General features: G+C 44.5%; 1 protein-coding gene across 1 annotated transcript in view; it reads right to left on the bottom strand.

Moving 5' to 3' along the window:
- megf6b (multiple EGF-like-domains 6b) overlaps positions 1 to 25,134 on the bottom strand; it is a 45,124-nt gene that overhangs the window by 7,911 nt on the left and 12,079 nt on the right. The window contains exons 5-23 of the mRNA XM_068742243.1: positions 14,768 to 14,890; positions 9,471 to 9,593; positions 7,523 to 7,648; positions 6,744 to 6,866; positions 6,198 to 6,320; positions 5,976 to 6,113; positions 5,115 to 5,237; positions 4,854 to 4,976; positions 4,307 to 4,477; positions 3,336 to 3,467; positions 3,089 to 3,217; positions 2,874 to 3,002; positions 2,612 to 2,746; positions 1,851 to 1,985; positions 1,617 to 1,742; positions 1,308 to 1,439; positions 798 to 926; positions 580 to 711; positions 7 to 135 (exon numbers count right to left, since the gene is read on the bottom strand). Coding sequence (XP_068598344.1) covers positions 7 to 135; positions 580 to 711; positions 798 to 926; positions 1,308 to 1,439; positions 1,617 to 1,742; positions 1,851 to 1,985; positions 2,612 to 2,746; positions 2,874 to 3,002; positions 3,089 to 3,217; positions 3,336 to 3,467; positions 4,307 to 4,477; positions 4,854 to 4,976; positions 5,115 to 5,237; positions 5,976 to 6,113; positions 6,198 to 6,320; positions 6,744 to 6,866; positions 7,523 to 7,648; positions 9,471 to 9,593; positions 14,768 to 14,890 — 2,481 coding nt within the window. The remainder of the gene's footprint in view (positions 1 to 6; positions 136 to 579; positions 712 to 797; positions 927 to 1,307; positions 1,440 to 1,616; positions 1,743 to 1,850; positions 1,986 to 2,611; positions 2,747 to 2,873; positions 3,003 to 3,088; positions 3,218 to 3,335; positions 3,468 to 4,306; positions 4,478 to 4,853; positions 4,977 to 5,114; positions 5,238 to 5,975; positions 6,114 to 6,197; positions 6,321 to 6,743; positions 6,867 to 7,522; positions 7,649 to 9,470; positions 9,594 to 14,767; positions 14,891 to 25,134) is intronic.

Raw genomic sequence — 25,134 nt, 5'->3', positions numbered from 1 at the left:
ACGTACGCTTCTCACAGAAGGTCCCGGTCCATCCCGCCTGGCAGGTACAAGCTCCACTCACATGGTCACACGTCGCCTTGTTGTCACACTGACACCGACGGCGACAGCCGAGGCCAAACATACCTGCAGGGCACGCTAAGGTCACACAGAGACACACAGCTTAGACTTATAGGGTAGCGACATTTAGCTTCAAATAGTGTTGAGCATGTCATGTCAGATTCTATAAATGTTGAGTGCAAAATGGCAGCTGTTAAATAAATAAGATTTTTATTGGGATGCGCTGAGTGGAATTTTAAATAACTTTGGCGCCATCTGGTGGTCGCACTAAGAATGACACAATGTTTATTCACGTCATTAAAAATGTCTCAGTTCCTCGTCTCAGACTGAATCCCTTGTTAATGCAACGATTGGAAGTGAAGTCTGCAGGACAGCTTGGTTCTTTGACAGTTCTTAAGCAAAACACTTACGACCGAGTGACAAGTTGTAGAAATAATTTTCTCAAACAGAACCTGCAGAACCTGTGCATGCAGACCACAGCATGGACTTGAACTGCTGTCACACAATCACATCATGACATACTCTGATGGCATTGTGCCCCAGTGTATCCAGCTTCACAGTAGCACCGGCCCGTTGCAGCATCACAGCTACCGTCTCCGTTCCTGCAGTCGCATGCTTCTGCACAGTCTGTCCCCCAGTGTCCCGGATCACAGGCTGCAGCAGAGACATCCCGTTTCTTCAGCGTACCAAACACGAGGTGGCATCTGCAGCGATCGAGGTTTTCCATGCGTCACAGTTACCTTTCCTGCAGTGGTCGCCAGTCCAGCCAGGAACGCAGGTGCACCGCCCGCTCACCACATCACAGCGAGCGTTGTTCTCACACACACACTTCATGTGACACCCTTGACCGAAACGTCCACTTGGGCAAACTGCACAAAGAACAGAACAGCTTAAACGTTGTGATTCGTTTACCGCAACCAAGGACGCCGCGTTGTGTGAGAGAGCGGCACGTTCCCATGACAGCTTTGGTCGCGCTCGAAGATTCAGATGTCAACTTAGGCTGTTTGAAATGGAATCCCGTTTGTTCTTCCCAGTGAACATTCCTCTGAGGTGGTTTTCAGGGCAGCGGACGGATCCTAGTTGGAACCTGCGAAGCAGCTTCCATCTTCTAACGTGTTGGATAATTTCTTGTCTGAACTGTCCTACTGTGCAATTTCTATGGTTTCCACGGAACTGCCATCCTCCTTAGCTGGCTAAGTGGCTAATGGCTGTTGCCGTGGAAATGAAACACGCACACGGATCACACTCACCGTTCTGACACGCTCTTCCCATGAATCCCGGAGGGCAGATGCATGAGCCGTTGTGTTTGTCACACACTCCTCCATTCACACAAACAGGGCAGATTTCTGTGCAGCCGAGACCCCAGAATCCCTCCAAACACACTGTGAAAACGATATTCACTAGTTCATAGCATGTATCATTAGCATGTATCAAAAACATCCATTTACACCAAGGTGACCCTGACGAGTTTAAATAAAAACATCTTTAAAAATGAAGGTGAAAACCCAAACAATAAAACAATTAATTACAGGACTAAAATAACTTGTGGTTGCACTCACAGTTTTCACAATAGTCTCCTGATGTCCCTGCTGGACACTTGCATTGCCCCGACACCTGGTCACATGGGGCGCTGGTGCAGTTACAAGGATGTACGCATCCTGGTCCAAACCTCCCCTCAGGGCACTCTGGCACCAGTCACATGCAAGACATTTTTATTTCCATACGGGACAAAAGGCAAAAGACAATCACCCCAATAAGATGAAAAAAATCACGTCCTCTGTGTAAACACTTACCCTGATCACAGTCCTCTCCATGGCGACCGGCGGGGCATTTTCGTTGGCACGCTCCGGTCACATGATCGCAGGACACTCCTGGCAGACAGGAGCACTTCGTCTCACAGCCGGGTCCGTAAGTGCCTGGGTCGCATTCTAGTGACAGAACAGGACAATCGTTTCCTTCATCCTGTTTTATTTAGTGGGAATCTGCTTTCACTTATACTCCCGACTTGTTCGGATTTAGAGACCCTGATTCTAAACCATAAAATGTCCACATTCGGGTGCTTTTAGCCAAATGGAAATTTTGTGTACACTTTTACTTCTCTTTTTATTGTCTCTATGTCTGCAAATATATCAAGATGGTTTTTTTCTTCTGAGCTGCGTCTGTATTATGTATAATGTAATATGCATTCCTTCAAATACTTCTCCTATATACAGTATATATATATATATATAAGGGAGCATGGTGGCGCAGTGGTAAGCGCTGTTGCCAGACCCAACTTGATGCCTATCTGTGTGGAGTTTGTACGTTCTCTCCGTGTCTACATGGGTTCTCTCCGGGTTCTCCATGTTCTCCAGCTTCCCCCCACCTACAAGAACATACAACTCCATAGACTGCTGGGTTTGGCTGCAGCACGACCCGCAACCCGGTTACGGATAAAAGCAGTTGGAAAATGAATAAAAGTAGGAATGAACTTCTCATATAACTCATCCTTTGAAAAAGCACTTGCATTAAACCTCCAGCGAATGCCGGGACGCTGTTTGTAAGCAGAGCTCACCTTCGCTGCAGGTGTTGCCTTTGTAGCCAGCTTTACAGACGCAGGCGCCGTGGCGGCGGTGACACTCCAGCGTGTTCTGGTGAACGCATCGACACTCCCCGGAGCAGCCGGCGCCATAGGTCCACTTTGGACACGCTGAGGGGGAAAAAGACAAGGAGAAGATGCAGAGACAGGACATTTCTCATCAGAATACAACAGAGAAGGGTCTGAGGTTGAGAGTTGAGTAAAGGTGGGACAAGGGGGGGGGGACAAGGGAACTCACGGAGATGGCAGAAGCGTCCATAGAGTCCAGGATCGCACAGACAGGCGCCATAGGTCCGGTGGCAGCGGCCGTTGTTGGCACAGTTACACTTCTTATTGCACTGCTTCCCATAGAAGCCCTGAGGACAGCCTGCATATAGGAAACGGTTAGACTGGTGGGAAAATAAATGTTTCCAAAGAAAATAAAGGAACACACACTCTAAGAGGACGGCTCACCATCTTGGCACAAGTCCCCACCGACTCCAGGAGGACAGCGGCACCTTCCCGTGACGGGATCGCAGCTGGCGCCATTTTTACACTGACAAGGGAAGGAGCAGTTTTTACCGAAGAACCCCCCGGAGCACGCTGCATGATAGAAAGACAAAGGGTTCATCGCGACTCAAACGTCAGAGGCTGTCCTCACGGTTGAACTCAGCAGAGATGGTGTGCACATGTGCATGTGTTCGTGCATCGGGAGCCTCACTCTGGTTGCAGACGATGCCTATCCACCCTTCAGCGCAGTTGCAGCCAGTTTTCCATGGATTACATTTTCCGCCGTTGGAACAGTCTTCACACGTCAAACTGCAGTCGTTTCCAAAAGTGTCATCCAAGCACACTGAGGACAGAGACCTGAATGAGACCCAGGCTCACAGCAGTCTTTAACACGCATCAGCAAGTCATTCGTTTGTTCATTCATTCATTCATAACCTCCGCCAAGGCGAGGCGGAGTTTCTGTAATCTCCAGCGTTTGTCTCTCTGTCCGTCCGTTCTCGACGGATCTGGATGACATTTTTCAGGAAATGTTTGGAATGTTACCAGCAACACGATGATCGGATTTTGGTGCTGATTCAGACGAGATTCTGGATTCCTGATTATAAATGTTTGTTCACATTGCAGTGAATGGAGCTTCAAAATGTGTTCCAATATCTCTGTTAATTAATGACCGAAATTCGATTCACAGATCACCATGTGGACGGTGTAAATCTAATTAGGAGGGGAACGAGTTGCTCGGCAGAGGTCTGCACTGCCTGAGTGATTTTCTAGTTCATTCATTCATTCATTCAGCAGTCTGTGAGTCTTCAGGATTGAAGACTGATCATTTTTTAACTTTAAGCTCGGAAGAGTGACTTTAGTTTTGTTGTTACTTCCTCTTTAAGTGAACTTTACTTGAGTCACATTAAATGTTCGACTTTTGTTGTTTGTGCGACACAAAACAGAGTTTTGATCAGTTTAGCTGCCAGGACATATGAGCCTCAGAAAGCTGTGGTGCTACAGTAAACGTCGACAGTCTGGGAGCATGAAGAGCAGTTATTAACCCCCCCAGCATGTGGTCGGTTCCTGCCTGCAGCAAATGACTCTGTCAAACAGCTTCACCCCCCCCAGGAGTCACAGCCCAGTAATCAGATACAGGTCCGCTGATGATAATGAGCGGTTGATGGTTTGGGAGGGACTCACCAAATTTCTCGACCAGGAGGCTTTCGGCCCTCAGCTCCCCTTCGTCATCTTCATAGTCATCGTAGCGCTCCAGGGGTTGGCTGTAGTCCTGCACCAAGGTGAGCCGAGGGCGAATCAGAGGCAGCTCGCTGGCTCCTCCGCTGGACAGAACCTCCATAGCGTCCTCCAGAGCTGGGGGGCAACGGGCAGAAAGTCAGCACAGGTACGACAAATTACCTTGTAGCAATTGTGACTAGTTATTAAGTTTAAAAAAAGACAACTGTTAATGAAAAAGAAACAACTGGATACAGATTTAATATATCAACATTGTGATGCTTTTATTCAACAGAATTTGATGCAGCAATAAAAAGCCAAACGATCTCAGCTCATTTTTGGCTTGTCTGTAAATCATCAATTATATGATGGAGTTTAAAAGACTCTTCTTTAATTTTCAAACGATTGACATTTAATACCTAAAAAAACCCACTGTCACATAAACCTGCTCTCTCACGTCTACAATCTGATCACTTCGTGCCTGCTCCCCTTTAACTCAACTGCCAATACTCACGGATGCAGGACTTCCGGTCCTCATCCAGACGGAATCCCCGGCGACAGAAACACTGAAAGGACCCGGCGCTGTTCTGACACGTGTGATCACACTCGCCATTTGCTGCCAGACACTCATCCACATCTGAGCAGCACAGATTCAAACAGGATTACATTACTAGAGAGGACAGGCTTAGAAAAGCCAGTCATCGTTCACGGTGTGTGTGCATGTTGGTGGGTTTCGATCTCAAAGTGGAGTCTCGTCTGAGCGCCATGGACGCACCATCACAGCTGCACCCATCTGCGTTGAGCCGGTATCCAGCCGAGCAGTAGCACTCATATCCTCCGGGGTAGTTGGTGCAGTCCTGCTCACAGCAGGCGCTCTGCTCGCCACACTCCTCCACGTCTGCCAAACACAGCCAGCAGCAGACAGAATGCATGAACTGCAGTGTGCAGCTGCCCTGCCCACTGACAACAACATGTTTAATGAGATCATGGAAGTTGTAAAGGTTTTACAGCCGCTTACGGGCAAAGTTACAAGCGGTTAGCAATGGAAACACTTAAATTCATCAATGTCATTAAATGTTTCCTTTTGAACATTGTCTCATATCAGTAAAATGTCCACTACTGTTCTCTACAGTCAAAAAAGAACGAAGGCTGTCAGAGCGTATCGAAATATTGATCAGAGATCCTAAGAATCTCTTTTGGAGTCGTTAAAAACGTTAAACCTCCTTCACAGGCGGCAAAAGCCGGAAAGCATTACGCCCGACCCCGACGGCAATCCCTGAAGGCCGTGAGCCCACAGGACGGCAGCTCCATGAAGTTTATTCAGGCAGATACTCCTAACCAAGCATGGCGGTATAAGATGTTGAGCCTCACAGAGAGGACAAGGAGCTCACACAACCAATGGAGCTCAGAAGGAGACATTTCCAGCTAGGAAGAAACTCGGGGATAAACCAAGGTCTTTCTGCAGGGATGCTATAATTCATTTGGCTTGCAAACACCTCAGCTAGAAGGTGTTGCTGGGAAAAGGAGCATCTGGTGGACGCTGCTTATTCCTGAAGGGAACTCACCAGTGAGCCTTACAGTCCTGCTATATGGACATTTGTCAAGTCAGTTTAAGGCGCGCATCAGAGTCTCTCACCAACACAGGTTTTAAGGTCATCCTCCAGTCTGTAACCATGGTTACAGGAGCAGACAGGCCCGCCGGTCGAATGCTGGCAGTGGTGCGAACAGCCGCCATTGCTGCTCTCACAGCTGTTCACAATCTCCATCTCAATCCCTGTAAGAGGTTCACAGTTGAAAGTGAGTGTTGTAAAGTTGGCCTTCTCTGAATGTAGCAACAGCTGCGAGGCATTAAACTGACTGTAGCACCGTTTCCCGTCTGATCCCAGCTCGTAGGCGGAGTCACACACACACGTGTAAGAGCCCGGCGTGTTGTGGCAGCCGTGAGCACAGCTGGCCTCGACTGTCTGACACTCATCGATATCTTGGGTGAGGAAATGACAGAATAAATGTTTGAACAGGTTTTTGACGCATCCAACATGTGTCACGTAGGTAAAGTGGAATCGTGCCTTCAGCTAAAAGCCTGTCACACACAGTAAACGTTGGGAGCAGCAGAAGCAAGGCCTTAATTCACTTGTTTGAATCACAGCAGGGAAAATGTAGCTATTTAGGTGTTTTCCATTGCATTGAATACATTTTGCTCAGTAAAATTGCCAATTTGTGCAGGAAATCTGCACAGCGTTCAGACGGATCTGAACATGACAGCCGGGTGAACCATGTGAGACGAAGAGAAGCTCTACAACAGCTATTAGATGCTACCAATGAACCTTTTCATGCATCTGCCTCTTTGTGATTTCTTCCCTCTTAACACTGGCAGTTGTTGAAATGGGATTAGCGGTGCATTTACCTTCGCAGGTTTTGTCATCTTCTGACAGGATATAACCGACTTCACAGTCGCAGTGAGCTTTGCCACCGTCAACTCGACACGTATGCATGCAGCCTCCATTCTGATGTGCACAGGGATCCTGCACTGTACGACAAACACACACACACACACACACGCACACAGCATTTCACAGGTGTCAGTCAACCGTGAAGCACTTCTGGCATATTAGTGGGGAAAACCAAAAAAGAAAAGCTGGCATCTTTGTGGCGCATGTGGAAAGCTTTGAATCCACACCGTCCCCATCCACCTTCACATCCTCTCTTTATTCTCGGTGCGTAGTTGTTTTTGACTTGTGCTAGCCTGTCCTGCATCTGGGATGAGAACCAAGAGCGCAGCAATAATGAGAGGGAGCCGTTTATCACAGCGCGTCTGGAAGACAGCGGCTTAAAACTCGTAGATGTGTAATTTTCCACCCCGGGAGAGCCACACTCGGTCCCTGAGTCGCAGAGATTGGAGAGTGGCACCAACAAAACGCTAATCAATACTAATTTGAAGAAGAAAACATTGGAGAGGCTTTGTTTCACTCCAATTTAATATGTCACTCCATGATCGACAGCTAAATCCGCTCCAGCAGACGTCCTCTCAGGTAATTACAACTGGCAGTTGATGCAGGCGATCTGCTTTCAACGTTAGGATCAAAACACTCCTAATCTCTCTATTGGCTCGCTCTGCAGCCGCATTCACTCTTTATTAACCGCCTTGCTGTCCTCTGAATCGATGCGCTTGCTCTTGGAACTCACGTTGACAATGCTTGCCGTCCTCCTCCAGCATGTATTGCGGCTTGCAGCGGCAGCGGAAGTAAGCGGCCGACTGTTGAACGCAGTAGTGTTCACATCCTCCGTTGCTGATGGCGCATGAACGCACAGCTAAAAAAAAAAGCACAATAAAGAAGACTGATGTGACAGTTAGAAGGAGGAGGTTAGAATAACAGGGAGAATCAGGCATCTTTGTTCGGGACGGTTTATTGCTCGTCTGTCGGACATCTGATTTTTAAGCGAGGTTGCGGTCACCCTACAGGCATTCCCACAAAACGCTCAGAGAACACCTCAGAGAATCATTGGAGATCATCGCCACAGACAGGCCAACAATCACAGAGACGTGAATGGCGGGGGCCTTCAGCGAAGACAGCGCGTTCACTGATGAGATCGAGGGTAATCAATCCAATCATCTTCCCTCGTCTGCGTTTCGGATGAAACCCCAGCCGATGGCCTGGACTCGGTCCCATCAGAGTAAACAACAGGTAGAGGCTGAACATCCTGCCGTTCTCAAAGACTGCGTCTTTTTATTTGAAGGCTGGAGTCACCTTCTATCCATCACGATAAGTGTCAAACAACCGAGAGCTTTCCAGCTCAAATATTGGTGGTCTAACAGCCGACCTCTGGTGGCAGATCCACCAGAGCCGGATGAGACCAGAGGAGACAAGACCGATTTTGTCCAGGTTCTCTCCCAGCGGCTCTGCACTGATCGTCGTGCGCCGTCTTCACTTAGCACGCCTGAGGAAACTGCATTCATCCACGATATAGAAAACAACGCTGGCTTCGGTGCGTGAATCTATTTGTGGACAATTTGGATCTGGCATGAGCTCAGTCTGAATCCTGAATCCTGATGTCAGCAAACGGGTGAGAAGTCTCACAGACGAGCTTCACCTGGGAGTCCATCCAGATGTTCACTATTATGATTAGAGGGACCCGTCATTTCGTCATGCGATCACACACCAGAGCCCCAGAGACAGTTGGGCCCCATCTACGGTGTCTGATCTATGGGACAACGAAACACACAAAGGTTCCCTCTCTGAATGTGAGCGCGTTATGGATGCGTTCCTGATGGCAGGAAATGGTGCCAGGTTTATACTCCGTAAGCTATTTCGGACTCACCCAAATCTAATTTATCTGCTGCGACAAGAACAACAGGCGAGTACTGGACCACCTCTGTTCGCTCTGCTAGCAGAGCACCGTCTGGAGCCTTCGATCCAATAACGCGTCCTGCCTGGTGAGACGAAGCAGCTTCTGCTGAACCGAATACGCTTTAAGCTTGAGCTGACAATTAACGCGTTAATGGTAACGTTAAAGTATAGCAAAACTGGAGACAACAAGTTCACTCATAAACATCTAAATCTGAAGCTGCGAACTGACTGGATCAAAGATCGAGAGACAAAGCAGCAATAAAATAAAACTCATTTTAAAATCTTATTATTTTCGTAAGCCGTGTGTGTGTGTTTTTTTTTAGCTTATAAGGCAACAATGCTGGTTCTGTACCTTATACTGGATCAGTTTGATATCTTTACAATTGAAAGTATAGTTACAGGAATACTACAGTCAGTTGTACAAGGTGGAGGTGATGCAATCAGTTCATTATTTACTGGGGGCATTTCTGTGGTGACGGGGTAGGAAAAAGGAAAAGAGAGTTCGGGGAAATAATCAACTTACTGTCTGAGAAATGTATAAAGCCAACATGGCCTCAGGTGAATTTTGTTTAACTTAATTTCTGTTGGTTATGGATTAAAACAAAACAGATTAAATTACAGGAAATTGTGATGCACTCCAGAACATTTGAGTTGCCACCGCTTTGAAATGTATTTAAGGTTTTTCCATGGATGGGAATAAAAAACACTGCAATCATCTCACATAAAAGGCTAGTTGTCTAAAATAAAGAAGAGCCATCTACTATTATATGATCTGCCCGTCTTACCAAGACAAGTGCGTCCATCCACATGTAAGCGAGAGCCCGGATGGCATTCACAGTAGTAGGAGCCCCTGGTGTTTACACATCTGTGCTGACAGCCTCCATTATGGACCTGGCACTCGTCAATATCTGCAGCGATGGAGGGAGAAGACAGAGAGAAGCAGACGAGAGCGAGCGAGAGAGAGAGAGAGAAGAGAAATGAGTCCAATTTAATGAAATCCTCTCATTATGGACAAAAAGAAAAAAAAAGTTGGTCACAGAAGTAAACAGAGAGAGAGAAGTCTAATGCAGGTTTTAGGATAACGATGTACTCAAGAAGAAAGGACAAGCTGGATGAGAGTACATCACAGCTGAAACAAATCCTCCATGTGGTAGAAACTTCTGATTGTTTAAAAGCACATTTAAATTCCTCCGCCTCTTGTCGGCATCCCAAGGGTGCAGCAAGCATATGGAAACTTCATTTATTTTAGAGAGTGCACAACATAAACATTCCTCTCAGCTAAGCATTAACGCTAGAAGCAAATAGAAGAAGGGGCTTCTCTGAGAAAGTGGTGGAGAGCGAAACAAGACCGAAACAGATTCAAAATGCAGCTGGTCGTGTTCGAAATCTCCTATTAATTCAGGTCAGAGACAAATCAGCCCAACAAGAGCTGAGCCTGGATATCTGGACGTCTGCTAACAGCCTGCCTGCTGCCATCAACATCAGAACAAACAGGACATGACAAGTAGTGAAAGGAAATAACCAAGTCTGCATATCATAAAGAACCATAAATCAGTGCCGAGGTAAACGTCGGTCTGTCTCAAGCAGCTATCTGTAGCTAGAAACTATTTCAGGAATTCAGAACAACAAGGAGGAGATTTATTTTTCCAAGGTAATTTTGCATTTATTTTTTATTTCGCAAAAATAATTAACATTTTTCTCATGGTTTTTTTGTACAATTTATCCAACCACGAAAAAACACATTTGATCTTTGCACAATGAGTTGCAAAGAAAGTAACAATAATATTACCGGTAGAAGAAACAAACCTCTTAAGTGACTTCTAAACATTCATGATGCTGACTCCTGATGACGAAGCAGTTGTACATTAATCACGTATGCAGTAACAGTCATATCTCGCAAACGTACATTCACATTCATGCACCAGTGTGACACACTGGAGGTGACTGACTGGGATGGAGAGGGATTCAAACCACCATCCTTCCAGTTATTGGATGACCCACTCGACCTCCTGAGCAACAGCAGCATTAAGGTAGCAAAGGCTTTGGAAGGTCTGCATCTGATCCTCATTTTGAATGTTACACACAAATTCATCACTGTGCCTGTTCCCACGGTAACAGTGTAACCTGCTGTACAACCACAAGTCTCTACAAGACCCGGACGTTACAGATTACGAGGAAAGAAGCGCAATGCTTTTGATCTGGTAGTTGTTAATATAATACATAGGGTAGGGTAGTATTATACATAGAAGTGGATTAGCTTGAAGGAAATAAATTTGGTTTAATGGTTCCAGTAAAACCATCCCTCGATGGCTTGATGACAGAAATATCCTGCGGCTGATCTCATCTTCTCCCAATAACATACCACATCTTCAAATACGGAGTTTGGAGCAGAAAGGAGTTTTTTAAACTTTCCTCTTCTTCGTGGCTCTGCTGCCAAACGTCAGCTCGACTCGATCCAGGACAGCTGGCAGGAGCTGCCCTTTCATTTTTCCATCCATTCCTGCCACCTCTGGGTTGGTTTCTACTCTCTCCACTGCAGCGTGCAGCCGATGCATCGCTTCCAACTTCCAGAACATGATACACAGTGAGCTCAGAGCCAAAGCCTCAGCAGTCGTTGGCTTATAGAGATGGCGCATGAATTCTCTCTGCACAGCCACCTACAGCACGCAGTTTTCATCATGGAGAACTGTTGTGGCAAAGATGATTTATCGCCAACGCCGACATCTTCATCCTGTAGATTAACGGGATTAACAACATTGAAGTAATCCTAAATGTAAAACATGTTTCATCCCAAAACGTAGCAGTTCAGCCAAACATAAAATAATGTAATAATACTGACTTAATCTGTTGAGAGTGTCTCTGTTTGGGTTTGCATCACAAATCACCTCCCATGATTCATAGCTCACATCTCATGTGGTCTAATTTTTGTTGAGGAGAGTCATCGTCTTCTGCTCTGATCAGAGCGCGTTATCAGGGGTGGGTGGGGGGGGGGGGGGGCAGACATGCTATCAGTGGGGCTGATTAGCCAGTCTGCCAGAGGAGAGACACTAACATGCTGATACAGCAGATCCCTCCCCACGTTTTCATTCATTCATTTTCTATAACTTTTTCCACTTTGTGGGTCGCGGGTCTTGTGGCGCCTATCCCAGCTCGCGATGGGCGAGAGACGGGGAACACTCAGAATATGTCGCCAGTGCATCGCAGGGCCACACAGAGACAGACAACTATTCATGCGCACACACACACACACAATACGGACAATTTGGAGTAACACCTGAATTGCATGTTTTTTGCGGTGGGAGGGAACCGGAGAACCCGGAGAGAACCCACGAGGACACGGGGAGAACATACAAACCTCCGCACAGATTGGATTCAAACCCGGTACCTTGTTACTGTGAGGCAACAGCACTAACCACGACACCACCATGCTGCCCACCTCATCCCAAAGCATGATCATGACCTCACAAAACAAGAACTAAATAGTTTTCGAGATTGTGAATTAAATTTGTTGTAAATAAAATACCAACATTACTCCAGCGTTTAACGGAACAAACATGTTTTATTCCTCTTGAGGACAGCACCGTTCCTTTAAATTGATTGCTTACCTGCTGGCAGGTAGACAAATTTGTGCCCGTAGTATCCATGGTAACAGTGTGGCCTATAGCAGATCCTTCTATAGTAACTGTATGGGTAGTTTGCAGCGCAAGTCAGACATGCTAATACTGCAATTAACAAAAAGTAAATCCATCGTTCTGATGACAATGCCATGGCTAAAAGAATAAAAAATAAATGAACAAATGAAACACCCAAAAAACTTTTTTAAGCGTATTAGCTATGAAAAATTTAATGAGAATGCGCAGCTCTCCAGGTGCTGAAGCCCAGTCTGATGTTATGTGGTAACTACTTCACTCTGCCTCCTGATGCTTTTCTCCATTTCACTTTCACCCTCCCATCTACTGTACGATGGGAGGGTGAAGTCTAACTTCTCTCTCACATCAAGCATCGATCCAACACTGCAGGAACTATGAATAGACATTTCTGTTCTCTCAACCGAGGCTGATGCTGCTCCATCAACAATATTGTAATATCAGATCACTGCACTTTACTCTCACCCAGGTGCTCGAGAGAGAAAAAAGAAGACTGTAAACGGATTAAAGGATTCGCCGTGTTTATATTACTTTGAAAACTAATGTGTCTAAAAAAGTGTTTTTAGTCTAAACATGTGAGAAATGAGTGACAACTGTTTGCAACAAGTGCTTTTGTTGTGGTTGCAGATTTCAGAATCATACTAAAATCATGGCAGTCAGGTAAGAGGCATGACTGGAAAAACCTTTGTCAGAGGAAAAAAAAACCCAAAATGTGAACAAGACACTTGAAAACTCCTGAAGAGAAGCAAGTGACAACAAAATGATTTAATAATTAACATCCCGAGCAGGGAAACCTGCTGGTTTTGGAAGACAGCACTCAAGCACGCGAACTCAACACCAAAGTTCAGTGTTAAGATCGGTGCCAAGCACTGGCAGGCGTTGCCTCTAGTTGTAAAGTTCATTTGCCATGACGGCTAAAATGTTGACGCTGCTGACAGCAGAACACTGTTGGGTTAATTCTATTTGCATATGAATAAAATGGGATTTGACCAGGAGCTGAAATCTGGGGAACTCTCCACAAGGGATGAAATTGTATACAGGATTATGTGTTTTGTGAGTGATTTTTTTTATCTAACAAAAGATGTATTTGTCTTTTTCTTCTCCACGCCAGCAGTACTTTATGAAAATCCCAAAGCAGATGTCTTTCATTAAAAAAAATTATAGCATGTTGCCAAGAACAGGATTCCCAAATGAGTGTGGCTGGGTATGATCCAACTCCGTTGGTTCTTAGCAGTAAATGAATGATCTTGTCTCTCATGTATACTCAAGCAACTTTAACTCTGGAGCTTTCTACCTAGATACCATCAAGCATAGGGAAAGATTCTCATGCAGACACAACATCACACATGCAGGACTGATTTAAACATCCACAAAATTAATCCAGCTTTTTTTTTACTTCAGTCAAAACTGCTGCCAATTACAGAGAACTGCAACATTAATGCTGCAGGTCGCAATTTTCCTCCAATGCACCTCATCGGAGGAGGGCAGCGAACTATGAGAGCCAGCTGTGACAACATTCCCATCAAATCCCCTGTTCACCATAACCTGGATCGGATCTCTCCCTGGCTACTCCAGTGTCTCTTCTCTCGGCTTGGCAGCTGCACAGATTAATGTTTTTTTTCTAATTAAACCACCATTGGTCAACGTTTTCTAATAACAGATATCAAACTACGATGGAGCGACATAATATATTATGGGAAGAATATTAGAAAGAAGATTTAATGTAAAGAATTGTGGTCTGCAGATTCTGGGCCTCATAATGAACATTCATCTGACTCAAGGAATCATGTGAGTGTAAAGAACTGTTTCTGACCGGCTGCAGATTCTACATAAAAATACCAAAAACACCGAAATATATAAATACATCCATCACGTACAGAAAAAAATATGTACAGAATAAAGATCAAAAACACTGGGTCAAGTTTGGAGCGATATCATAGCTGTGTTTGAGGTGCAACATGAGTGTCATCAGAGTGTCATCACCTGTTCAGAGCCAGGTGCACCTGAGTTTAAAGAGTCAGCGTCCTGCTGAGGGACAGGTATGTGGTCTTTGGCTGGTGGACCCCCCCCCCCCCCCCCCCACCCCCTCTGTTTCAATCATTCCTCTGGACTAATTTGACTGACGCTCATCCCTTTCTCTGTAATGGGCCTTGTGAGGCTTAAATATCATACTTCACAGAATGGAGCCAGGTCATAAAACTTAAATAAAAGATGAGCTAATGCTATTCTATTATAAACATGTCAGCTGGTCACACGTAACCAATAGCACACCTTTATTCCTGCTATCATCATTGGTCATACGATTTCATTTTTCATAACGGTGCAAGACGGAATGGTTCAGAGGTGTTGCAGTTCATCCTAACTGAGTATCTGATGGTCTAATTTTACCAATATTGTTTTCACAACATGCCTAACACATAAGATAAAGCTCTCACCTTGACAGGTTTTGCCATCTTCATTCAGTTTCTGCCCAGGAGGACATCTGCAGTAGAAACTCCCAATGGTGTTGCAGCATAGAGCCTCACAGCCCCCATTAATCTGCTTGCATTCATTCACATCTGTTGGGAGAACAAAGGACAGGGTTAACCCTACAGTCATAAAACCACACACACAAAACTAAGCCAAAATGTTTTTTCCAAGATTGTTGTGGCAAAACCTTAAAATGTTTTAAACCTTTTGTGTTTTTCGCAAAAAAAGAAATAAATATTTTTCGAGGAGAGAAGGAAATTACTTTTTTTTTCTGTTCGTGTCTGATTAAGTTTCTGATGTTTTCTGTGGATACATTTGGATGTAGCTTTGGATGTAGTGGCTGGAAATTTACCGCAGGAAACTTTGCTGATATTTCCATCTTAAAACTGTCCTGCTGGTTAGTAGCAACTAGAGGGAAAATGGAAAACTGAGAGAAATCAAAGCACTAATACTTCCAAAATGGGATGAACATATATAAATAATACTGTTCATGGAACAAAGGGAAACATGCAGCAGTGGCATGTTGTCCAAATCACATCAAACTAGTAAAATTAATCCAACATGAAGCAGAACCTCCAAAACACACATCACATCAAGGTTTTCTTTTTTTTCATTTCATTTCCATCAGCCAAATATCCTGGCAAAGCTGTCAACAACTCAACCAGATAAAAACCTTTCCCTCCAGTTTCCAAACTACATAAAGTCCTGGGCCAGATACAATGCTGTCAGCATCCATGCTAGTTTCCACTGATGAGAATATTTTGAAGGAAAGAATTGAGGTGTTTCGGTTTGCTTAAAGCTTTTAGCTGTAGCTTTAAAGCCTAGTTTCAGGATGCTGCAGTTCCACACAGTAGCTGTAGACTTGATGCCACTGGGCTGTTTCTATGTCAAGCCAACAGAAGGAATCTTGGACTAAAAACTGAAAGCCCTAAACAGCATACTTTACTCTACAGAAGAGTAAGAAGAGCAAAGGCTTCCCATATCTCAGAACAAGGAGGCTCCAGCACGCAGCCAGCCGACAAGGTCACAACATCTGGGAGGAACTCGTTCTATTGCCAAGTGTCATAAAAACCTAAATACAGTGCATCATACAAATACATATTCAGAACATGTTTTACTATACAATGAAACATAATTCCAGTCATTCCGAGTTCATCTAAACTCCAGCTGAAGAAACAGAGCAAACTGGGGCTTCTCTTTCATGTTTGCAGGTTTCAAGGGAATCAAGCAGAAACAGACCACCTGGCGAGTGATCAGGATGCGACCCGAAATCAAGAGCAGGATTGAAGACCCTGAGGGATGCTGGAGGTGAGATCTGCCGTGGGACCGTGTTGGTCTTGTTTTAGTTGTGTGAAAGGATGTCTGTCTGCCCCCCCCTATCATTCCCCCCCTATCATTCCCCTGAGGTCGCACACCTGTGTGGCAGCTTTAGCCGGGGTCTGACCGGGGTCAGTCTCACGCTAGTCATTCTGCAAGACTGTCTGCCCAATAGGCAAGCAGGAATGCAGAAAAGTTCAAGAGAGGGGGGGGGGGGGGGGGGGGCAGTCAAAAACAGCTTCTTTTGTCAGAAAGCACAGGGACTAGTTATTTATTAGTATTCAGACACCAAGTTAACCTGATTAATGAAACAGAGGAAAATCCAAAACAGATTTTATGTTTGAGATGAAGTAATAACTTAGTAATGCAATTTTAAGATGTTCATTGCCAGGTATCTTGTGGTAGAGCAGTTTTTATTTATTTATTATAAAATATGCTAATTTCAAAACAAACACATTCCCATCTATCTGAGGACTCGAGCGAGTCGGGGGGGGGGGGAGTGAAGCCAAGGATGCACCTTAATCCTTAATCTCACTCCTTCAAGAATGTAATTTTACATCATCCTCACCCATCCATCGACCCGTCACCGAGCTGAACCTCCAGCAGAGTGATCAGACACATTTCAGTAAGAGTGAGAGAAGAGCTGTAACTAAAACAGAATCGCATTGAACTACCAACTCTTTCTTATGAACATCGGCTCACTGGGTTTCTTCCCCCTGCCCGCAGCCTCTGGAAGTACATTTCCCCCCCCAAAAAGAGATCCAATGCCTCACCCAGTGTATGTGAATTTATGCCCCGGGTCAGGGTCATAAAGTCCAAAGGCCAGGGTCAACCACATGTCGGGAGATTCGCACGGGACCACATGTGTAAAGTAAGAGACGGAGTCCTCCATCCAACTAATAAAAACTGATCCAATGGACTGCTTTCAACTTTGTGATCATCTAATCAAATAAAAGGATGTTTTTCCTTGAATACTTTCAATCAAGGATTACTGGCACACTCGTACATAAATACGTGCAAGGAATTACTGGACAGAAGGGCTGGAAATTCCTTCCTGGAGAGATTTAAAAAACAAAGTCTTTGTTCCCGTGTGTAAAAATGTAGTCTTCGGTTTAGCTGAACGAGAACAGAAACCATGTATCGGTCTAAAATATAGTATTTGTAGTATGAAATAATCCTGTTTATGCAGACAACAGTAACACAAAAATAGAAAAAAGACTTTAATAGATAGCCTTATATTATATTTCATTTGACAGAGATTCCAGCATGGACTCACAGCATTTGTCCAACGCAGTGAAAGGAGAGCTGATCTGATACCAGGCTTCGAGGCTCCTCACATCATTTAGCACCAAAAACATTTAATGAAACATTAAATGTCAGGAAACGAGTAGAACATTCCAATCTTCACTGGAGCCGACGGCTGTTTAGACTGGCACGTATTCACATTGATCCGGCCATATTCTGTCACTCTCATGTGTGTCTGTATGAAGGGGGGGGGGGGTTCTGTATGTCGCTCAATGATAACAAACCCTAATGCTATTAGTTTTTGTCAAATTTGCGCAGTGTTACTATGTCTACGTAGTTCCTAAACGGTCCGCTGCAGCAAACATCTGGGCTTGCATGCCTGCAGCAACTTCCCGTGTTAACGATGGGACTGGGTTAACGTCTAGGTCGTCCACGTGGGGCCCAAAAAGCCCAACCAGACCTCCGATATTATCTTCGGGGGGGGGGTCATGGGCTGGAAAATTGCAGCAGCGTTCCAGAATCTGGAGGGTAGATGCCGATGATAGGCCGATCTGTGTCCTTTAAGGGCCCTGGTGTAAAGCCTGGGTGTAATAATGTGTTTCGCTAGTGTTCCCTGCAGTTCTCCCAGCTGCTTTCATTTACCAGGCGCTATAAGGATTGATGGGCCAGACTCGCTCTGAAATATTTGAGTCAGATATTTCGATCAGGGGAGGAGTTCTGTGGCAGCAGGACAGATTGCGACATCTTGTCCGACCTGGAACTGACGATTGACGCCACACCCTTTCAGGGGAAACCCGTCCTTATCCTTGCTTTCCAGTGCAACTGACCCCCCAAAAAGCCATGTGATATGATAGAAAGCTAAGATTTGTTTACTAAATGTTTTCTATTGACTTCCATTTGGAACTACTCAACCGTATCTTGAATTTCACTCTCGTTATTCTACAGCTTTGTTATTTTTCTTCCACCTTGTGTTTTATTTCCCTGCTTCAAAGCTGTTTACGTTGCATTGAGCTACATACATGTCTTAACTCAACCATGTATCAGACATGAAATGACTTATCTTGCTGATAAAAGTTACCAGAAAAATAAATTGCACAAAATACATTCTTCACCCGTCAACTGGCAGATGAACAGATAAACCTCTGCAATATTTCCTCCCAAACTCACAGAAGATATTATAGAAATGATTGTATAGAGACCCTTAACTGCACATTAATATGCAGGTGCATACTGCAAAGATGCTTTCAAGTGATTCACCCAACCATTCCTTCTGCAGTTCGGTTCATTGGGTCTATATTGTGTGAGTGAAATTAAAGACTGCTCCTCATCTTGCATGCTAAATGAGGCAGATCATGACATTTTGAAGATTGGGCTTATGCTTCAGGTCCACATGAATTAGAAGTAAATAAAATATAGACGCTATGAAAGCACAAAACGTATGGCATGAATGTGTACGCAATTTTTAAGTGCTGATGTCACAAAGAGCGATGGCAGCAGCTGGTCAGACCTTCTGCTGAAACAACAGAATCAGGGGTAAATTAAAGTACACAGCAAGCATTATATGCTGTGTAAGACCATCAGGGCACAGAACGTACTCCTATATCGGGTATCAGTTCAACAGCGCCCCCTGCTGTTAATCTCTTGTTACATCAATATTCATTCCTAAAACTACAAAATTACAAGAAGAAAGCAAAGGCGGCCACATTTAAGTGTGGCTAAACTGAACTCCGCCTGCTGTATGACACCTCTATCCCCCTTATTCCTAAGACACCTTCTCGGTGCCGGCTTCAGGCACAGCTTTCTTCCTGTGGGCCCTGTGATTGTGGCCCACTCAGCTGTGAAGTGTCCTTCAGATGTTGTGTGGCTACTCTGAAACCAAGGGTTAAAACACTGCTGCCATTATTGACAAAAAACAAACCACACATGTAACCGTGATGTGGTGTTTAAGATCCTCTTGTGCAGGCCTCTAACGTTTCCATGAAGTCATGAATGATCGGGGTTAACGGCCTCGCCGTGGAGTTCGGGGCATCACAGCAGCGCAGCGCACTGACAGGCACAATCATTTTGTTACAAACAACCTAAAGGCAACCACACGTCCCGGTGGGGAAGCCAAAGCACGAGCATTTTAAACCGCTGCGCCACTAATGAGGATAAATGTACCCAAACTGCACTCAGTAAATACAAACAATTTTGTTGATGGAACGATGAACTCGAGGTTTCTATTGAGCATTTTTAACTGTGCCCCATTGTTTCATTATTTGTTCATCACAAAAATAAAACTATCAAGAATTGCTAGTCTACAGATTCTGACAAAATACAGCATATTGTAAATCCCCAGGTGTTCGGTGCGCTGAAGCTTCTCATGTGAAAATCCAGATAACCAGATCATTTAAATTCTGCCTACCTGCCTATTTTCAGAGTTGTGGTTTGTATTTTTATCCACTACTTCTTCTAAGGCATGTGCTGACAAGAAAGTGGAGACAAGCAGCAGAATGTCCTCCTCAGAGAAGCCGTCTGACTCCTGGGTAAGAGTATCCATCAAGTCACTCCGTACTCTGTGCAGCTTATTAGCTGCCGCTCAGCCGTATCCTTCATCATTTGTGTGTTTGACAACGACGGAATTTTCCAGACTATCAAAGACCCTGAAGTCGAAGTTTGTTTTGTGAACACTTTGCTCCACTGAGTCCTAATAAACCCCTTTAATCCCCACTCTAATGAAGTGTGCTTCCTGTGGGCACAATTGACTGTGGGCACTGAAATATATATCTATGTATTATGGATGCTGAATTCTTAAGAGTCATTTTATTCATCCAAGCGTCAATACTTTTCCGCCTTCTTCACTACAGATGATGGAAGCCACAAAAACTTAACTCACCTCAGTGAGAGACACAGAGATTTTACCATAAATGGGACCCTAAACTGGAAAATGTGAAAGTTGTAAGCTGAGCAAAGACAAACTAAAAGTTCTTTCATGTCACCGTTGGCTCCCTTTGGGTTAGTCATTAGATGAAAGGGTCTGTACGAGCACCAAGTCTTATGAAGCATGTCTCTTTAAAAGCCTGTGACTGTCCAAAGGTTTTTGACTTGACACTCGCCTTTTACAGTCAGTAAAGGTTAGACGGCAAAACACAGCAAGTAGGCCACCGGCGGCAATCTGTGCATGTCTCTAAAATTACATTTAATGATCTACACAAACAAACAAGGGGAAAAAATACCCATGGTGGTCCTCCGGGGATTGCCCTTTGACCCTCTGCGTGTGCTCCATCCCTGCTCTACCTGTAAGGACCTGCCCTTTCCAGACAAAACACAGAGACCGGCATGAATCCAAGAATGACTTGTGGCTTCCAGGCTTTCCAGGCTGCCTCACTGCATGTCGCATGCGTGAGAAATGCTGCTGTGGTATGTACAGGGCCTTAGCAGAGGGGAAAGTTGCTCAGAGCCATTTGCATACAGGAAAAAAGGCAGCAAATAAATGACAGACTGACACGCCACAGTGGGGGGGCATAGATGGATTATTGCTTCACATGCTCATGTGCGACACCACATGGTTTTACAGTTGTCCCAAGTCAAAGACACGAGCCCCGGCTGCATGTAACCCAGCAGGCGGTGTCTTTCTATGATTTCAGTAAGCAGGAACCGAGTGATTTGTGTTTCTCTAAGGCCAACAGAGTGAAACGTCTCCTTTCCAAGTCCCTTTATATCAATTTCAGGAGTCACATCATCCCATGTTCAACTGAAGGTCGTATCGTAATAGATACGACCTTCAGTAAAGGGTCACACATTTGATTAGTTGTTCGTACACAGGTCACATTCAGCATCTTTAATATGGCCATAGTCCCAATATAGAAAGGGAAAAACAAACATGATGGGGCCAACCTCACTATCCGGACCACACATTCACTCATTTGTGTTTGTGCACATGCAAACTTAAAGTAGGGTTAGGGTTCGCTTGAAGTATCAGCATCAAGGAGGACAGACCACTTGCAACTAAGTCCTACTCATTCCACAAAGGTGAACATTTAATGAATATATCTGACCTGTGAGTTCTCTCTCCGCCTTGGTCTCTTCATTTCACCAAATTTCATGAACCTCAGGGGCTGTAGTATTTCCAAAATTCTTCTGGCGAAGGTGTGATTACTTTGTGTAAGTTTATCTGATACATAGATGAATAACGTGAGTATAGCAAGAAATCCAGCGAGGCAGCCTGAATAAAAATCTTTATCAGATTCTAACTACTGATTTGAAAGCTTTGGCCTTGTAATGTTGACGGTGATGATCCCTGAGACCTTTATAGTTCGTTCAGACTTTTTTATTTACTTATCACAAGACATCAGTAAAATGCTCGTGAGTACTTTGTGTAAACGCGTTTAAGTGAAGTGGCGTCCATATGGAGATGATACGGAACAACGGAAACTGTTCAAAGAAGGAAACAAAGATTAGAGTCCAAGAGGAGCTGATAAGGAGGAACAATGGAAGAATGTGCAAAAGTACTGTATGTACCATTCAGTGAAGTAAAAAGGAGAGAGGATGAGGGAACCACTGACAAATGAAGGGATCAGTCCGCACTGAACACCTTTCATCAAGAATGCTGTAAAGAGCCTAATGAGGCAGGGTGGGAGACCAGAAGCAGTGCAATTACAGGAGATTAGGGTGCTGCTCAGGATGCAATGATAGGTAGCCGGGCAAGGATGTACCCCACCCTGACTGCAACGGCCTCCCTCTCATTAGAGATGCCTCTTTACTTCACAGGAGCAGGAACAGGGCAACTGCCATGAAAACAGCCATGTAATACAAGGATCCATTCGTATTCCAGAATCAGACTTTTGACAGAAACATATCTGAAAGGATTGTTTAAGTTCTCAAACTGATGCGTTGAGCACACATGAGGCCTGGAAAATCAGTTGGATCCATTTTAGTAGCGATTTATGGCAAATACACAGAACAAATCCATTTAATACAAGTCACGCTATGCTGAACCGCTAACAATAGTCAAAGATCGGATTCAACTTTAAAATAAAATGACAAAACAAACAAACTAGTGGCTGCGAAGGGTCCATTTAGACTCCAATTTAAAGATGTCACCACCTGGCTTTGTTTGCCGTTCGGACAACTCTTGCTTTAAGATTCTTCGCTCTCCTCTTGTGTTTTTATGGTTTGGATCTAAGACATCATTCTCTCAGAGTAAAGTAAAACAGCAGACTCGAGTCTGTTCAGCTGTAGCCTGTTAAAGCCATCACAGTGGAAGAGGGAATCCCTGACCATGATTTTGATCCCCTGTGATCTTTCTGAGCATTTACGATCCTGCTATCATCCCATCTGACGTGCACAAAGTTCTCTCTCCCATTTAAACCCAGTGAGGGCATCCCAGCCAGGTACTGATGAGATTAGATTAACATGGCAGACTTTAGCAGTCGTGTAACCGGCTGCCCTGACGCCCGTTACCTTCATCCTCCCAGTGAGGGTGAACAAACTGCTGCAGCTGGGCGTCACACGGCTTTAAAACCACAGATCCTTAGTCTGCCATGCTACTATTTAGCTCTGGGTGGCTAACCAAAATAAAACATGGTCACGTGAATTAGGGGGTGGGAATGTTTTTCCAACAACCAACAGCTCCCAAAACAGGAGTGCAAAAAACAGGAAACATTTAAGGTGCTATGTTTCTGTAATCTTCTCTATGATGAATCTGCCAAACGTAAAAGTGGATCAGAAACGGTCACAGCTGCTCGTAAATAAAGGCCTTTAAAAAAAATAATAATAATAAGTTTTGCTTCCAGTCATCTTTGCCGTCTTTGGGGATCCGTTCCTGGAACTGAATTCCTGCATGGGTTATGAAATTAAAACCAAATCTGATTTTCAGTCTTAACCCTTTTCACATGTTTAAAAAAATGAAAAAGACAAATGCTGCAATCACAAAAGTAACTCGTGTGTAAGCAGCGGTTTGGCCAAAGGAGGAAAAACAGGGAATGTTCGTTGGGCACGCAAAAATGTACAGTACAGACCGTTATTAGTATTTAGGAATGGCAGGAAGATTGGGGGCATTTAGAGGAAGTATGAGTCAGTGACTGGAAATAAAAGGATCTATGAGAAGACAGAAATGAGGGATGCAACATGCAGCCAAACAACGGAGAGAAAAATATTATGGAAAATAAGATGGAAGCACAGCGGCTGGATCAAGGCACAATTTAAAGTTTAAAACAATTAGTTACAATTGAAATGCAACGTTCAAGAACGCATTTTACAATGCGCAATGTCTCAGGGTCTGCGTTCTGAAAGCACCTCTCTTCTCAGACATCCTGAACTAGAGCAGAGCAGATACACTATCAATCTATCCAAAGAAAAATTAAGCAACCAATGATCAATTCGTCAGACCCGGTCCAGAGTGAGCAGCATGTGTGAAATGACTTTAGCAGATGGTAAAAGTATGTTCTCTTTTACAACATAGCCCCTCGTAGACCTGCATCCTTTAAGCATCATGAATCCCATCTGCGCTGCCTCCTGTCTCGGTCGGTCTGGGAATGGCATAATGAGCAGCAGTGATGATTGTTGTTTCTGCTCACCTGCGTTTTTGCATCGGTTTGCATGCTGTTCATAACCAGTGCCGCCTCTAAAGTTACACAACCCGGATCCACGTGCTGCTTGACCCTGAATCTCTTTGTTCTCCGACAGCGCCGAAGGAGAGCACAAAAGTCTCCATCGCTACATAAATCAGCTTCACTGAGCCCAGTTACACCGATGATACTGTAATGGAAGGGGTTTCATCTTTGTAATGCCGAAAAATGAGAAACATTATTCTGCTGCCCTCTTGTCGTTTAATAGACATTCCGCAGTCAGTGATGGGAAAGTCCAGGAAGCCTTCTAAATAGCATGCTGCTAAATCTACTAAGGGACATTCGACATCTGGGAGGCATGAAAAATCTAATTTCTGGTCACATTTTCCCAACATGTGCCACAGCGGTCACCATTTAAAACAACGAGCAGATATAGACTAAAACAAGCATGAGCACATTTGTAGGTGATTCGTTAAAATAAAGCTGTTGTCCAAAGCAGATGAACGTGGTTCAGTTCTGTGCTTCAAAGTTTTCTTTGCGACTCAACAAGTGGCCTTTAACAACACAATGAGATCCGACAATAGGGCCAGGGTTGCTGTCCTGACATTGCAACTATGCTAACAGGAATGCAGCTTCACAATGCTGCTTTTAGATATAACCAGAATCAACGGAGCATCGACAAACACCCACGTCGCCGCAAATTAAGGCCAAGTCAAAGTCTGACTTCCTACCGTCTTTGTAAATGTTTTTATTTATACTTTAAGATATTGATATGTCATAAACAAGGCATTTATATATACCAGAAAAAGACCATCAGAGTTTCAAACAGAGCACCGCTGTGGCAGAGATGAGAGGGATGGGCCTGGGAGCATTACAAAGTAATGATCATCAGTGAGTGATGGCTAGAACACACTGGTCCTCTTGGCACATCAACGACCCCCCAACCCCAATTAAGACACAAGCTTATGGATGGTCCAGAAACAATTCTGAATGAACAAATAATTAAGACAGAATTACAAAACCAAGCAAAACTACAGCTCGTTCAGAGTGGGATCATCAAAAAAGGCCAAATAAACGCAAGCTAAAACTGTGGGGAAGGAACAATCGCTGCTGTTTAAGAGAACCCCCCCCCCCCCCCCCCCCCCCCTCTGCTACCAAGAATAAATGTTTTGATATCATAGATGAGAATGCTTGTTATAATTAACTTTTACAGGAGTTAAAAC

Source organism: Brachionichthys hirsutus, chromosome 8 (assembly GCF_040956055.1).
Source record: "Brachionichthys hirsutus isolate HB-005 chromosome 8, CSIRO-AGI_Bhir_v1, whole genome shotgun sequence".
Lineage (NCBI taxonomy): Eukaryota > Metazoa > Chordata > Actinopteri > Lophiiformes > Brachionichthyidae > Brachionichthys > Brachionichthys hirsutus.
This window is presented reverse-complemented; position numbering and strand designations above follow the sequence as displayed.